The sequence below is a fragment of the Oncorhynchus keta genome, chromosome 14 (assembly GCF_023373465.1).
Source record: "Oncorhynchus keta strain PuntledgeMale-10-30-2019 chromosome 14, Oket_V2, whole genome shotgun sequence".
Lineage (NCBI taxonomy): Eukaryota > Metazoa > Chordata > Actinopteri > Salmoniformes > Salmonidae > Oncorhynchus > Oncorhynchus keta.
Window position 1 is genome coordinate 52660464 of NC_068434.1, and position 16866 is coordinate 52677329.

Below are 16866 nucleotides of genomic sequence, written 5' to 3' on the forward strand. Positions count from 1 at the left end.
AAAAGGCACCTCTTTTGTCAGGACACTGTATCGTGGCCTGCTCCAGTGCTCTGAATTCTTAGCCTCAAATATCCGTTGATGTGGTTAACGGGTGAGAATGATCATTGGTCAGCTGAGGAAACAGTGACCTTTATCACCACTACCTCATGGGAGTTATCTATCAATTTCACTTGCCACACAAAACCGATTCAAATCATTAGCATACCGCCAAATGCTAATGCAGGTATTCATACTTACAGTATACAGGACATTGAATTTTCCCTTGAACTGTATACATATTGAATCACTTTCAATCAGTGTATGCAGCACTTACATCATGACATTATTCCTATACTGAAACACTTCAGGGTCATTTCTAGTACCCATATCATGGGGCCACACTTTAAAGACAAAAACCCAGTGGATGTGTCCACAACTTCACAACCCAATCATGGTCATCTGTACAGTTACAGTACCTGGAGTGATGTTACACAATTTTAATTTCATCATCATGAACCATGAACTTACCTCCCATAAGTGCCTTGTGTTCCGCACCCCTCCTGACTGCAACTTATCCAGGAGGAGGGGGACTCCCGCAAAGGGGCCGATCCAGGTGCCCTGTGGGATACGCTGGGCGGCACAGATGCCATAGCCAAGGCCGGGCACAGTGCTGGTGCAGAGGCACACCTCACGGGGCAGGTCCCGCAGCCAGTCAGGGACATCTGGGGGCGGCACGGCCGGCGCTGCACTGCTTGTCCCCACCAAGCGCCGCAGCGAGTGCAGGGGCCCGTGCATGGGGCACTCTCCGTTACGGTTATCTGCACACATGTCACACCCTGCAGGGCACAGCAGGTAGAGGGGGTTTACCAGCAACTCATCTCACATGGTACACATGGGTTACTATCACATGTACTAACACTTTGACCAGGGAAAAAATATATGTGTAATAAGTATAACTTATTTGCATTTTGATATATATATATATATATATATATATATATATATATATATATATATATGTTTTTATTTTATTGTACTTATTATATATATATATATATATATATATATATATATATATATATATATATATATATATATATATATATATAGTCATTGGTCAGGAGGAAGGGAGGGATGTACACACATTTTTAAGCAATCATTCAACATAAGTGTTTTGTGACATGTTTTGAAAAAAATGTCATGCAAATCTTCTGCATTGTTTGAAAATTATAATTTGATTATATTGCTCATTTAAGAGGCCACAATAATGTTTATGCATAACCAAACATAATTATGTTAAATACATGCCTAATTGAGTTTACAGAGGGATTGAAAAACATTGCACCTTCTGTCACCAGATAAAGAAAAAAGCTATGTCTAAATCAATTTAAGAATAGTGTGCGACTATGGTGTGGCCTTGCTCATTGCTGTCATAGCGGCATGAGTCATGGTACTGGGGGGATTCATTTTGGAACTGAAAGAGGTGTGCAACTCAAGTCGAGACCATACATATCCCACCGATGTTGTCATGTTGTTGATATGTTAATTTTGGCGATAAATTGGGACTGTTTTACAAACATTAATGGAGTAAACTGGAATCGTAGGCTACTCCCAGATTGTTCCCCATGCAATGCGTAATGAATTTCATTTAAATAATAACGTTTTAAAAATGTAGGCTACTTGCCTATATGTTACAGTCATTCAAATACCTGAACAGCACAAGCAACATGCTTCATAGGTCATGCAGTAAAAAAGTTTAATTTCAACACTGACGAAATATTTGGAGAAATGGCCTAAGGACAAACCAACACCTTTTTGACTGATTAATATAATCAGCTTCAAGTGTCAAGTACCCCCAAAAATCCTATGTTAGGGCTTCTGAGCTAGAAAAACAGTTTAGCCTAATAGCAGGTTACACATAGCCTAAACTCAAGTAGGGCCTACGCATTAAAACCTATCTGGCTGTCGGTGTAATTACACAAATTATGAAGTAAATGAAATTGTATGTTTCCTTGTGTAATACACACTTCAGCTATTTTATAAATTACCGACATTGCATTGGTTTGAAATATGGGGGAGAGAATACCGAATGTAGATAAAGCAGTCTCGCTGTCCCCGGGAGACTTCCATATACCATGTTCGGATGATGAATAGCGGCCGATGGAAAAGATCGATCTCTGATCCACACTCAGTCCACTCTCTTCTACAAAACTATACAGCAATTAATTGTGGCTTGTCCCCCCATCCCTCATCTCCTTGTGGCACATATCGATGGAGATTACTGCTGATGGGCCGTTTTATCACCTTAAATAAACACCACCATTTCAAACTTCGCTTTAATATAGAGAGGGTTGTCCTCGACGTCTATTTCCATCCGATAATGTAAAAGCAAAAATTCTTCAAGCAAAAAATAAAATAAAAGACTGATGAAGAACGCAGACTGAATTTCTGATGTCAAAATCAATTGAATAATACATATACATAATGTGATGTTGTTTATTTGAACAAAATGAAAAGAGAAAATGATTGTTTTATTGGGCACTAATAAGAAAACAAATTGATAAAAGCTTTCATTGATTTAAAAAAACTTTTGCCTAAAGGCCTAATATTAGCCTATCAATGACGAGCTCAGTGTTATTTCTTATTTATCATATTTATCAGAATATGATTATTTGTGGAATCCCTTTAACTGTCTATAAATTGGAATTATAGGCAAATAAGTACATGTGGTCTATTGTTAAAGCCTATATCAACGGTTGTAAATGGGCTATAGCTATTACATTTGCCGCCCTTGCAAGTTGTGCTGCAGTTGAACACATGAAAAATACTATATTTGTTCATCAGTGGTATAGGATATACATAAATTGGTGTGAATATAGATGATCAGAGTTAGTGAACCATGCATACGCCTAATTGACCAATACTACCCATACACGCGCGGGGCACCTGCTGATGGTCAATGTTGAGAAGCATGACTTTCATGGGGCAAAACAGAAGTTTGGTGTGCTCGAGGACAAGGTAATAGAAAGCCTCGTCTAGGCCTAGCATAGTTTATATTAGCCCATAAAGCCTGATTATGAGTGATGTGGAGGAGCGAGATTAAAATTATTGACGTGTTTTGTTCAATTGTGAGCATAAAGTCAAATCACATTTTCTTATATGCCTAAAATGCGGTAACCTTTTAACAGCTGGATAGGCTCGTTAAATAATGCCCCTTTTAAATAAAGGGAAAACAATATTTCCACTTGAATAGTATGTGCCGTGGAATTCATACATACGATTGTTGTGGTCGCCGGTGTGATTGTTCAATGGGATAATCTCCATTCTCTGCTGTCCGTAGAGGTAGTAGTCTAACTCATCGGAGGTCAGTTTAAATCTGGACCCTTTGTCATTCTTAAAGCTGGAGGATATACAAAGTTCTTTCGCTTGGAGGTTGGTGTTGTCTGACGAGACAATGTCAGAAGAGAGAGTTTGTCCAAAAAGTGCAATTTGTGGCACAGATAGTTGAGATAAACCTGCCAATGATGAAACGGATGGAGTCGATGAAGATGTGGAGGAAGGTGTTAAAGCCGACGATGATGATGTGGAGGAGATCAGGTTCGGCCGCTGACGGAGACTTTCCACCGGAACAGCTACTCTGTCCGGCGGCTGCAGCTGCGTAATGCCTCCATTCTTCAACTGGCTTTGAGGGAAGAGCTGCTGCCAGTGTTGCATGTACGTCGGGTCCACTTTCAAGAAAGCAGATCCGCTAGGGTCACCGGGTTTTAACATCTCAAACAGGAGCTAGAGGAGACAGTAAGCAGTAGGCCTAACTTAGTCTACTTGAAAGAGACAAGTTGAGCATTCAAATTATGTTGCTTTGAAATAAGTGAATTATTACACAATACAACATATGTAAAAGAAGCAAAGTATCTAACAATCGCACTTTACGCACAGTTTACGCACAGTTTACACATTGCATGAACATACGTAATCAATGTTGATAGTAAAATAAATTAACACAGCGAGTTGACCTGACCAAAAGCATTTTACCAGTACAAACACTAAAATGTAAATGGAAGTCAACCTCATTAGCCTTTCAGGTCTGTGAACCTCCCATCACATAGGCTACTCATCCTTGCGCTAAGGCAATGGTAGACAGTCTGCTACTTTTCAGAGTTTACGAGCAATGTTATTTTCAACGAAATGGCAAGTGGGAGCATCGACCTAACAAGACTTACTCTGTTGCGTGAAAAAGGGGATTGGTCCTCGAAGGTGATTCCAATAGTATTTCCCAGACTCTTACACCATAATAGTATGACTTCGGATACGCGGCGTATGTTTCAAGCTCTATGTCTGAAGTACAATATTATCTCCTCCCGCTCTTGCCCCCTCTCTGAGCACTCGCAGGATCAGAGCAACTGCACGTGGGTTTTACGACAGCATAAAACACAGGGGACGAAAAAGTTCACACTGGACCGAAATTGTATTGCCGCATCTCTTTGCCAAAACTATTCTTGGATTTTAGGCTTGAAAGAGTTGAAAGTGGGACAGTTTTTAGTTAAATTAGAAATTCAAATAGATAACGCCCATGATCAACAGTATTAGCATATATAGCCTATTAGGGTGCGTATTTAACTTATGATCTGAGGCATGCAGTTATGCACCTTTTGATTTATTTTCAACCACATGAATAAGGAACACACGTATTATGCTAATGATGAATACGACCGTATGTTAATCATGTTTTGAAAGTTTTAATTTCATTGGGGTTCAAGGTGTGCAAGGGCTACTTAAGCATATGTATTCCAATACACCTTTCCCTTTTTCATGACATTTGCCGACTGATTCAATAAATAGGTGCACCTCAAGATAATGTAGACTGCCTCATGGTATTGTTCCTTTAACTTGTTATCCAGCCCGTGTTTCCCACCGTTTCACATGAGCTTGAGAAAGTTATTACTGTTTGTACAGTGTCTGTATAGCCTATCTAAATGTAGGGCATTTTACACAATTCCTTCCAGAGGGGTGGTAAAATGTTTTGACTGGCGTGATTTTGACAAGGCCATTTGTCATCTCGAGCCCTCTGTAGATTGATAACGAAGAAAAACACCAACATAATCGTCTGAAAATGAACTCTTGTCTACAAAAGCGCAATTTCACTGTAAAAGAATGTGAAAAATAACACAGCCCTCCAAACGGACTGATTGAGGGATTTCTTGAGGGACGAATAGCCTAGCTCATGTAGGCTATACACACAAAAACTGATTCGAACCTCAACCCCTTATTTTTGCACACCAGTAGGCCTATTTACCTCAACTCCAATCATCAAACTCAACTTTACAACATGGGAACAAGTCAGTTATTTATGCATCAATCAGGTTTTGGAGCTAATAAGCCCTCTCAAGCTCACTGAAGCACTCAAACCTATCAATACATTTAACAGCCATTCAAAATATTATTAATGACGTGTTGCATGATTAAAGGGAAATTATTAATATTATTCATAATAATAATCATAATTACTATAATAATTATAAATAATAATAATGAACACATGTTATAAGCCTATTCAATGGTTATTCTGTAGGCCTGTTGTTGTTGTTTGCTATAAGCATGACCAAATCATTGATATTGTCCTATGCTTGGATTTTTAATTAAGCTACAACGTCGTTTCTAGAGCAAAGCGTAGCCTACACAAGGAGAGCATTGGTGTTTTCATTCATTGATTAATGCTTCCTAAAGTAAAGCACATTGGAGTAGGGGCTCGGATCAATAAATTAACTGCCAAAATTAATCATGTTCTATGACAAAAGCTAATTATTTAGACATAGGCCTATAGAAAATATTATTTATATATTTATGTAACCTTGATTTGAAAGCAGGCTATAGCCTACTTAAATTGTTGTGCTCTCATTTGCATAGTGTATTCTGTTTGACATTCAATTAAAACGTTTACATTTCTTGTTAATTAATTCGCCTGATGAATGCAAGACAAATGGACGGCTGTCTTTGACAGAAGTCCGATAAAGAATTCAACAACCTCTCCCCATGCCCCAAGTGTCTCCTGATCTTGGCTCTAAGGTCACGGGTTGCTGAGTATATAATTAATTAATATGGACGTATATTCAGATGGGAGTTAGTCTCTTTATTTCAACTTATTCTACACCCAAGCAGGCCTATAAGTGTTTTGAGAAATGTGTAACTGCTTAATATTTAGGACGACTAAATTATATAGCCAACATATAGTGATGAAGATTATGCTATTTCGAATGATTGGACATTAATGCTATAAAGGCAGTATAAGAAAAATACCGCCAGTTGAAAAAACGACTTTGACTCAACAAAAGAAAAACTGTCAATTAAACGTGCAAATAGTGAGATACTTGTCTGTGACGTTTCAAGCAGGGAGATAACCTAAATGGGCATGTCCTGTGTCATCATCTCGTTTCCGATTGGAGAAATGCAAGGTGTTATAATTGCCCTCTGTTACAATTGCCCACACACAGCCTCCCCATATTTATAGTATTTCTTGCAAACCTGTATACTTGAAAGTGCTAATTTGTTTCAATGAACAAGCTCTGCAGTCATATGACACAATACACGATTTGAGTGCTTGCTCTTATTGGTGGTGTTGCCTAGGCTATAATTTTCCCTAGGCATTACTTTCAACATGGGAAAAGTATTTTCTTCATTCATGCTTTTGGATTTCCACGTTTAGATATAGGAAGGCTATTTTGATTAGGCCTATTGAATCCATCTCAGATGGAACTGGAGATTAGTTGAAATAAGTTTGATAATATTGGTCTTCATGGGCATAAAAACATAAACACATGTATTCTGTCAATATCAAATAGCCTAAATAACCTAAATAGCCTACCCATGTCCTGAATTCTGTAGCCTATTCGCTGTCTCTTCACAGACATAAATCGCAACTCTCCATTTGTTTGTACACAGGAAAATAAAACAATAGCCAATATACCTATACTATACCTATAGTCTCCAGTATACCTATAGTCTCAATTCAAGGGCTGCAGATATTGGATGTGTAACCTCAACCGCAGAACAATTGTGATGTCCCAAAAGTTGCAAGAGGGCACAGTAGTTGCCTGGTCCAGACTAGGGTTGAATGGCACGGAGCAGGTTACCGAGATTTGCCGGAATTTACCGCCCAAAACCACTCCTTTTTTTCTAGGATAAATAACTGCGAGAAACCGGTAAATTATAATAAATTATTTATATGACCTGTTAGATGATATGCTATGTCTAAATCTGGCTTCTCTACGGCCTCTGCATGAGAAATCATCAATGTTCAGGGTGGGGACAGACGGCCCATCTCAGTATGGAGCGTGGTTCACAATGCATGTAGATCTAGCATCTCATCATGGTAACTTTTGTTCTTGTGACAGGTAGCCTACATTTGCTGCAGCATAGTCTATGCTATGGTAATATAAAATAATTTATCCATCTCCATCTGGCTTCCAGGGGTTACCTTTTTTATTGTAATAATTAATTAAATGTTTTATTGCAGCTGCAGAGTTTTAAAACAGCCTATCACTCCAATATCCTTGCTTTAAATCAGTACACGCATGAGCACTCTCTCGAAGTCTTTCTCTCTTTCCATCAACTCAAAAAATATATATTGAACAAAAATATAAACACAACATGTAAAGTGTTGGTTCCATGTTTCATGTGCTGAAATAAAAGATCCCAGAAATGTTACGAACACACAAAAAGCTTATTTCCCTCAACAAATGGTAAACACACATTTGTTTACATCCCTGTTAGTGAGGATATCTCGTTTCCCAAAATAATCCAGCCACCTGACAGGTGTGGCATAAGAAGCTGATTCAACGGCATGATCAGTCCACAGGTGCACCTTGTTCTGGTGACAATAAAATGCCACTCTGAAATGTGCAGTTTTGTCACACAACACAATGCCACAGATGTCTCAAGTTTTGAGGGAGCGTGCAATTGAGATGCTGACTGCAGGAATGTCCGCCAGAGCTGTTGCCAGAGAACTAAATGTTAATAACTCTACCATAAGCCGCCTCCAACATTGTTTCAGAGAATTTGGCAGTACGTCTAACTGGCCTTACAACCGTAGACCCAGTGGGTAGGCCTATGCCCTTCCAGGCCTACCCATGGCCTACCCTGCCCAGCCATGTGAAACCCATAGATTATGGCCTAATTTATTTATTTCTAATTGACTGATTTCCTTATATGAACTGCAATGCCGTAAAACAGTTTAAATTCATGCATGTTGCTTTGATATTTTTGTTCAGTATAGATAATCCGGTTCTAGATTGATATAGCCCTAGATGTCCTAGTCTACCTCTTTCAAGTAATACATTAAATGCAGTATTAGCCTTATATTTAGCTAATTGATGATGGGTTGGTTATGCATAGTAAGCTTCTAACTTGTAGCCTCTGTCTCTTGAACAATACGCACGGCACCAGTGCTCCTCTGGCCTATCTCCTTAAAAATTCCTCCTTCGCTCTTGGAGTCCCATGCAGGAAAAATTAGACTAGAATAGCTTCTGGATATGACTTTTATACCATATCTTATACCAATAGCCTATGTGAATAGGGACACAAGCCCTAGCTTGTTAAATGTTAAATAATGCAGCCAATAGAACTTTACAAGTAGTTTGAAAGAAGAGCGAACATGCGATGGTGGTAAGCTATTGCAGTTAAGCCTATTTCATCAGACCCATAACCATTCAATCTTCGTACAAGAGATGGTAAAGCCTTCTGCCTCAATTTCCAGTCCAATATTATTCAAGAATGTCATTAAAATGATGAAGATAAGAACAACACAACTTATCTAATTTAACTGTTGAAAGCAAGGAACGAATGAAGCAACAATAGAAAGCGAAAGAGGAGGTAGGCTAATAACATTAGGGGAAATATTATAAAAGACTTATATGCATCAGCCTACTAATTATACAAATAGGCCTGATTATATTTTTAAATGTGTGTGAAATGTTAAATGTCAGAATAATAGTAGAGAGAATGATTTATTTCAGCATTTCTTTCTTTCATCACATTCCCGGTGAATTAGAAGTTTACATACACACAATTAGTATTTGGTAGAGTTGCCTTTAAATTGTTTAACTTGGGTCAAATGTTTCAGGTAGCCTTCCACAAGCTTCCCACAATAAGTTGGGTGATTTTTGGCCAATTCCTCCTGACAGAGCTGGTGTAACCGTGTCAGGTTTGTTGGCCTCCTTGCTCGCATACACTTTTTCAGTTCTGCCCACAAATTCTCTTTAAGATTGAGGTCAGGGCTTTGTGATGGCCACTCCAATACCTTGACTTCATTGTCCTTAAGCCATTTTGCCACAACTTTGGAAGTATGTTTGTGGTCATTGTCCATTTGGAAGACCCATTTGCGACCAAGCTTTAACTTCCTGTCACGTTCTGACCTTAGTTCCTTTGTTATTTCTTTGTTTTAGTATGGCCAGGGCGTGAGTTGGGTGGGTTGTCTATGTTCGTTTTTCTATAATTTGGGATTTCTGTGTTCGGCCTAGTATGGTTCTCAATCAGAGGCAGCTGTTAATCGTTGTCCCGTTGTCCCTGATTGAGTGGTTCTGTAGCTCAGTTGGTAGAGCATGGCGCTTGTAACGCCAGGGTAGTGGGTTCGATTCCCGGGACCACCCATACGTAGAATGTATGCACACATGACTGTAAGTCGCTTTGGATAAATGTAAGTCGCTTTCTGCTAAATGGCATATATTTATTGAGAATCATACTTAAGTAGCCTGGTTTCACTTTTGAATTGTGGATGTTTGTCTTCCGTGTCAGTGTTTGTTACCACACGGGACTGTTTTGTTTATTCACGTTTATTGTTTTGTTCCAGTGTTCTGTTGTGTTTGATTAAACATTATGGACACTTACCACGCTGAGCATTGGTCCTCCGATCCTTCTCGCTACTCCTCCTCAGGAGAGGATGACGAGATCCGTTACACTTCCTGACTGATGTTTTGAGATGTTGCATCAATATATCTGAGGAGGAGTAGCGAGAAGGATGATGCCACCCCTTTGCTTCACGGTTGGGATGGTGTTCTTCGGCTTCCTCCAAATATAGCAATGGTCATTATGGCCAAACAGTTATAGGACATTTCTCCAAAAAGTACGATCTTTGTGAGCAGTTGCAAACCGTATTTATGGTGGTTTTGGAGCAGTGGCTTCTTCCTTCCGGAGCAGCCTTTCAGGTTATGTCGATATAGGACTGGCCACCCCTCATAGCCTGGTTCCTCTCTAGGTTTCGTCCTAGGTTTTGTCCTTTCTAGGGAGTTTTTCCTAGCCACAGTGCTTCTACACCTGCATTGCTTGCTGTTTGGGGTTTTAGGCAGGGTTTCTGTACAGCACTTTGAGATATCAGCTGATGTAAGAAGGGCTATATAAATACATTTGATTGAAATTTTGTTGATATAGGACTTGTTTTACTGTGGATATAGATACTATTTTACCTGTTTCCTCCAGCATCTTCACATGGTCCTTTGCTGTTGTTCTGGGATTGATTTGCACTTTTCGCACCAAAGTATGTTCATCTCTAGAAGACAGAACGCATCTCCTTCCTGAGCGGTATGACTGCAACATGGTCCCATGGTGTTTATACTTGTGTACTATTGTTTGTACAGATGAACGTGGTACCTTCAGGCATTTGGAAATTGCTCCCAAGGATGAATCAGACTTGTGTTGGTCTACCATTCTTTTTCTGAGGTCTTGGCTAATTTATTTAGATTTTCCCATGATGTCAAGCAAAGAAGCACTGAGTTTGAAGGTAGGCCTTGAAACACATCCACAGGTACACCTCCAATTGACTCAAATTATGTCAATTAGCCTATCAGAAGCTTCTAAAGCCATGACATCATTATCTGGAATTTTCCAAGCTGTTTCAAGGCACAGTCAACTTAGCATATGTAAACTTCTGACCCACTTGAATTGTGATACAGTGAATTATAAGTGAAATAATCTGTCTGTAAACAATTGTTGGAAAAATTACTTGTGTCATGCACAAAGTAGATGTCCTAACCGACTTGCCAAAACTATAGTTTGTTAACAAGAAATGTGTGTAGTGGTTGAAAAACTAGTTTTAATGACTCTAACCTAAGTGAATGTAAACTTCCGACTTCAAGTGTAGCTAGCTACATCTATTGGCTTTTATGTTTTACTGTCATGGGTCATGGGACTGTATCTTATATGTATTCAATAACAGCACAATCATTTGGTCTTGGGCTCATTAAATGTCTCGAATGTAGGTCTCATAAAATGTATTTAATGTATGGCTCATCAGGCCTTGGAAGAATCAGGCTTGAATTTTCATTCAAAGCTCTAATCAAATCCAGACAGGCCCATTTATATGCTTTATAATGCTTTTGAAGGACACTTCTGGTTTTGGTGGGAAATACCGGGTTACCTGGGAGAAAGTGATTTATTCTCCGGGGGGGGTCAGAAGTGTCAGAAGCGTGGATGTAATTGGACATTATCTTAAATCAAAAATGGAGGGAGAAAAATATTCCAGTAGCTCGCTGCATGAGTGAGAATGTGGCCTTTGCCAACAGACGACTAAACAATATTGGATGTGAGTGAAACAAAAATACTTTGATATGAGCAGCGATGCAGTCATTTACATCACCAAAAAGTGGTGGAAATGGGAACAAGACTGAACCTGTTTTACATAGCCAGTGGGCTAAATGACAAGCCGGTGGAAAATAGCAGTTTTTCTACACTGCATCGCCGAGGATGCGATGGAGATCTACAACACGATGAAGATTCCATATGCTGATCCACAGGACAAGAAAATGGTAGAGGTGAGCAAACCTTTGAAAAATATTGTGCAACACGGAGGAATACTGTTGGGAGAGAACAGTTTCAGGAACACAAGTTCAATGAAAAGCAAGTATTGACAAGTTTATAACCAAACTGAGTCTGAGAGCACGCAACTGTGAGTTCAGAAACACTGAGGATCTAATGCTTAAGGAGAAAATTGTGTTTAGCAGCACAGACAGTGTTAGCAGAAAAATGTACCAAGTAATTCAAATGAAAAGAGATTGAGACTGTATTCAAATCCCATGGAAGCACCTACATAAAACCAAATGGCGTAATGACATTGCAAGTGCACACTGCACAAACAAGCTAAAGTTCTATGTTACAGATGCATCTGACTACTTGGCAGAGAGGTCTATGTGCAGCTTGACCTCATCAGAAAAGTTGAAACAGTTGCACACCACGGTCCGCAAGCGCTACGCATCTGTGTTCAAAGGACTATGTGAGTTTCCAGGCCAGCACCACATCTACATTGATTCAAAAGTCTCTCCTGTTGTTCAAGGATGTAGGAGGAAAATCCCATATGCTGTGCTTGACAGGCTGAAAGAGACATTGGACATTGAGCAGAAGGGTGTGGTCAGCAAAGTAACAAAACCAAAAGCGTGGGTGAGCAGTCTAGTCAGAACTGAAAAGAGAAATGTATCTGTTAAAGTATGCTTGGACCCCAAGGACCTGAATAAGTCCATACAGCATCAACACTTCTCCATACCCACGCCAGAGGATGTGCAATGCAAACCAACAAGAAATAAGGTCTTCACTATTCTAGATGAGAAGGATTGGTATTGGCAAATCAAGTCGGATGCGGAATCAGCTGCTCTCTGCACATTCAATAACCCATAGGGGAGGTAACAGTTTAATCGCTTATCCTATGGCAAAAAAAGTGCCAGCGAGGTATTTCAGCAGATTAAGTCAGATCGTTTTTTAAAGAAGAGCATGACCGCATTCTACAGCAGGCAATGGACAGAGCCATCCGTCTGAATGTGAAGTTCAATGATGATAAGATACAGTACACGGTGAGCGAAGTGAAATACATGGGGCACATCACCAGCACAGTTGGGGTTTAAGCAAGGTGACAGCAATCACAAAGATGCCCCCACTAGAAGACAGAAAATATCTACAGAGGCTACTGGGCATGCCACGTTTCCTAACTCAGTATATCCCAGATGAAGCCACTCAGAATCTTCTTCAGGAAGGACATGGCATGGCAGTAGCACCCAGAACAACAACCAGCACTGGAGATTGAAAAAAAAGCCATCTCCACTGCCTGTGACATTGCTGAAATTATTCAATCCACAGGAAGAGATTGAAATCAAGTGCATTGACAAACTGAAAACTCCAAGAACACGACAAACTGAAAACTATAAATAGCTCTCTTCAAGTCGTTTCATTAAAACAAATCTCTAGGCCTGATAAGCAGGTAGACATGTGAACAATAGCCTAAATAACGAATGTGTAATAAATAACCTAGAGATAATGACCATGGCTGAAGTCCACTATAGCCTTCCACCTTATAATGCGTAAAATTATGGTTTTGTAATGCTCGAAATTGCACAGGATGCATTGTCGGGGTGTAGAGCTCTCGCTCCTGCGCATCTATCTTTCCGCTATTTCTCACTGAGCTGAATGAAGCATGTTGGTCTACATTCTAGGGCTGTTTATACCCTACGGAGTAGTGTCGTTCACGTCACAAAATGGGCGGCTACCTGTAGTGTCTTCAGACATTCGATGTACTCCTGTGCAACGTTTGTAACGCGCACGTTTGTAACGGGCCATATCATTCCTTGCGTAGCAGTGTTAAGTAGGCAATTAAAGCTTGCTTGGTTCCATGATCTGATCTATACCCACTGGGCAAGGGAATTTCGTATCTGATTATTTCACACGGCTATGTGGGAAGCTAATCAAGTTCAAAATCACCTCAACTTCATGATTGCTGTCTTGGTTTAGCTTGGCATTCAATAAGAAGCCTAATAAAAAACGAATGCACTCAACTACTGTAAATCTGCAAATGACTAAAAGGTAAATGTAACATTTTCCATTGATAACCAAATATAATCTCTAACAATAAACCAAACAACATTGTAGCCTTATTAGAACGCCCCCCAAATTCATTTTGTTTAGAAGTAATAACTACCCGATTGACTACCTAAAAACAGCCCCATGCCATGTGCTTTTTGTGAGCAAAAATTATGGCATTCTATTTCTAGCTGATATGGCAGTGAATACATTCAAGCTGCATATTATACTGGGATAATGTTATAGGTTACACTGGCAAGTAAAGAGTATTTGCCAGGCCATGCCAATTGATTCAATTAGAAATCGGGTTATTTCACAAGTGGGAAGCTAAAAGGCCAGCTCACTTGCTGTTTTTAGCCAGATAGCTAGCAAACTGCTAGCGGCATAGCCTACAGCCAACTGGCAGGCACACAAGATAATGTAAAACAAACCTAAACGTTCAATACATGTAGCCATTATTCAAATATGCAGTTGGTTTTCATTTAAATAAGCTAAGAGTGGTGATGATGTTTTAAATGTGATTCTTTACTTTTACCACAAATGGGAAGACAACAACAAGAAAATCTCTGCTATCGCCACCTTGTGTATGTTAATATTTGGAGGATTTGGAACACATGGACCTGCAAGGGTATCATGTTACAAAAGGTGCATGTCGCTCCAAAAAAATCGGACTCTACCCAAGAGGATGCATGCACGTAGATCTACACACACAAACACAGGCTTGCCTCAAGGTGGAATTTGATGGAAGCCTTCATGAACGAACAGCTACTGTGTTGAATACATACTGGTACGAGAGTCAACGAGAGTCTACATTTTAATTTGAATTATTTGAAAAAAATGTAACCTTTATTTAACTAGGTATAGTTCATGTATAGGGCAATAACAGCACATTGCATTCATCCCATTCTAACATTGAACGTCTTGGTACATTTATTGACATATCTTGTGTCACTCCCTGATCTGTTTCACCTGTCCTTGTGCTTGTCTCCACCCTCCTCCAGGTGTCGCCCATCTTCCCCATTATCCCCTGTGAATTTATACCTGTCTTTTCTGTCTGTCTGTGCCAGTTCGTCTTGTTTGCCAAGTCAACCAGCAGTTGTCTCTTAGCTCCTGGTTTTCCCCAGTCTCTCTTTTTCTCGTCCCCCTGGTTCTGACCCTTGCCTGTCCTGACTCTGAGCCCGCCTGCCTGACCACTCTGCCTGCCCCTGACCTGGAGACTGCCTGCCTCCATGTACCGTTTTTGGACTCTGCGCTGGCTATGAACTCTTGCTTGTCAGCGACCTGCCTTTTGCCTACCCCTTGGATTATAATAAATATCGGAACTCAAACCATCTGCCTCCTGTGTCTGCATCTGGGTTTCGCCTTGTGTCGCTATAGTTTGAACTGGCCATGACTGACCCAGCAGACTTGGACCAGCTCAGTCACACTGTCTCCATGCAGGGAGCCACCATTAAGAGACAGGAGGAGCTACTTCAGAACCTGATGGAGGGGCTCCCTCCATCTGACGGCAACACCGTCATCCTGACGGTAGTGGATCGGTTTTCCAAGGCCGACCATTTCATCCCTCTCCCCAAACTACCCTCTGTCAAAGAGACGGCCCAGCTCATGGTGCAGCACGTCTTCTGGATCCACGGACTCCCGGTGGACATGGTCTCCGACCGGGGTCATCAGTTGTCGTCTCAGTTCTGGATGGCTTTCTGCACCGTTATTGGGTTGTCGGCCCGCCTGTCCTCCGGATTCCATCCCCAATCCAACTGCCAGTCGGAGCGAGCAAACCATGACCTGGAAACAACCTTAAGATGCTGCGTCTCGACCAACCCCACTACCTGGAGCCGACAACTGGTCTGGGTGGATTATACCCGGAACACTCTTCCCTGTTCAGCCACTGGACTTTCCCCTTTTGAGTGCTCCATGGGGTATCAGAGTTTTTGGACTCTGCTATGAACTCTTGCCTGTCCCTGACCTGCCTTTTAGCTATCCCTTGGATTATAATAAATATCAGCGCTCAAACCATCTGCCTCCTGTGTCAGCTAGCATTAGGTCACTGGAGATGGATCTCAAAATAGCCTATTTTTGTAATACACTAATATATTATATTATATTCTAATCTTCTCTTTTTAGTCTGTGGTTCACACCATAGAGCTCCAAGACACAAATGTCCGAAACCTGCCTATAGGGTGTGTCATTGTCAACAGTGGGAAGACTGAAATCAAAAATCCATTTATTGTGGAGGTGGAGGGATGGGAGGGTTATCACTACACTTTCGCTAGAGAAATATTATACAGTTGTTGTTTATGTTAATTTATTACTAGAGCATATCCGTGGCTCTCTAATGGGTATACTAACTATTAACTAAATAAATACTTAATTCATGAGAAGATGTAATTTATAATGAATATGTTGAAACTGTTGGGCGTAATTTGTTGTTTGTTCTATACTAATTTTCAAATGATCAGTATGTCATTTGTACTATCCACTCAGCACTTTGTCATGCTAAGCAGAAACAACTTATTTTCTCTCACATTGTTGATACAATTAAACAATGTATGCAATACTTAACACATTTTCACATATGCTATGCATCAAATGTCATCACAGCAGCTGTATGTCGTTAAATGCATTTGAATATGTTTAATGAGGTCCCCTTTGTGAATAAAGTATGTTGTGTTGTCATGGTCATAATATTTTGATATTCTCTATGAGAAATCAAATTTTCAGGATTAATCAGGAAGTTGTAGTAGTTAGCAGGCTGCAAAATTATGAATATAAGAACAATATTGTGCACAATTGCATTAGGCAATGTTCTTATTAGGTACCTTTGAGGGTTCAGTGAGACATTATCCCACTGACGTTCAGAGAAATTTCTAGGAACATTAAAACCTCAGGACCATAAGAGGACATCCTTTGTCCCTGGAACAAAACGGTAACTAGACAAAAACCTCCAGGGCACCATGACACAACATCCTGAACACTTTAGGAAACCATTTCATGACATTCTGGGGATGTCTTGACGGCACATTTTTCTTTGCAGGGAAGTACGCCGCGTGATGGTCCCAAGGG

General features: G+C 40.2%; 1 protein-coding gene across 2 annotated transcripts in view; it reads right to left on the reverse strand.

Annotated features, from left to right (window-relative positions):
- prdm6 (PR domain containing 6) overlaps window positions 1-4350 on the reverse strand; it is a 55021-nt gene extending 50671 nt beyond the window's left edge. For both annotated transcript variants that reach the window (XM_035786456.2, XM_035786457.2), the window contains exons 1-3: window positions 4200-4350; window positions 3258-3762; window positions 508-815 (exon numbers count right to left, since the gene is read on the reverse strand). In XM_035786456.2, the coding sequence (XP_035642349.1) occupies window positions 508-815; window positions 3258-3750 (801 nt within the window). In that variant the 5' untranslated portion in view covers window positions 3751-3762; window positions 4200-4350. The remainder of the gene's footprint in view (window positions 1-507; window positions 816-3257; window positions 3763-4199) is intronic.
- Window positions 4351-16866: the final 12516 nt, after the last annotated feature.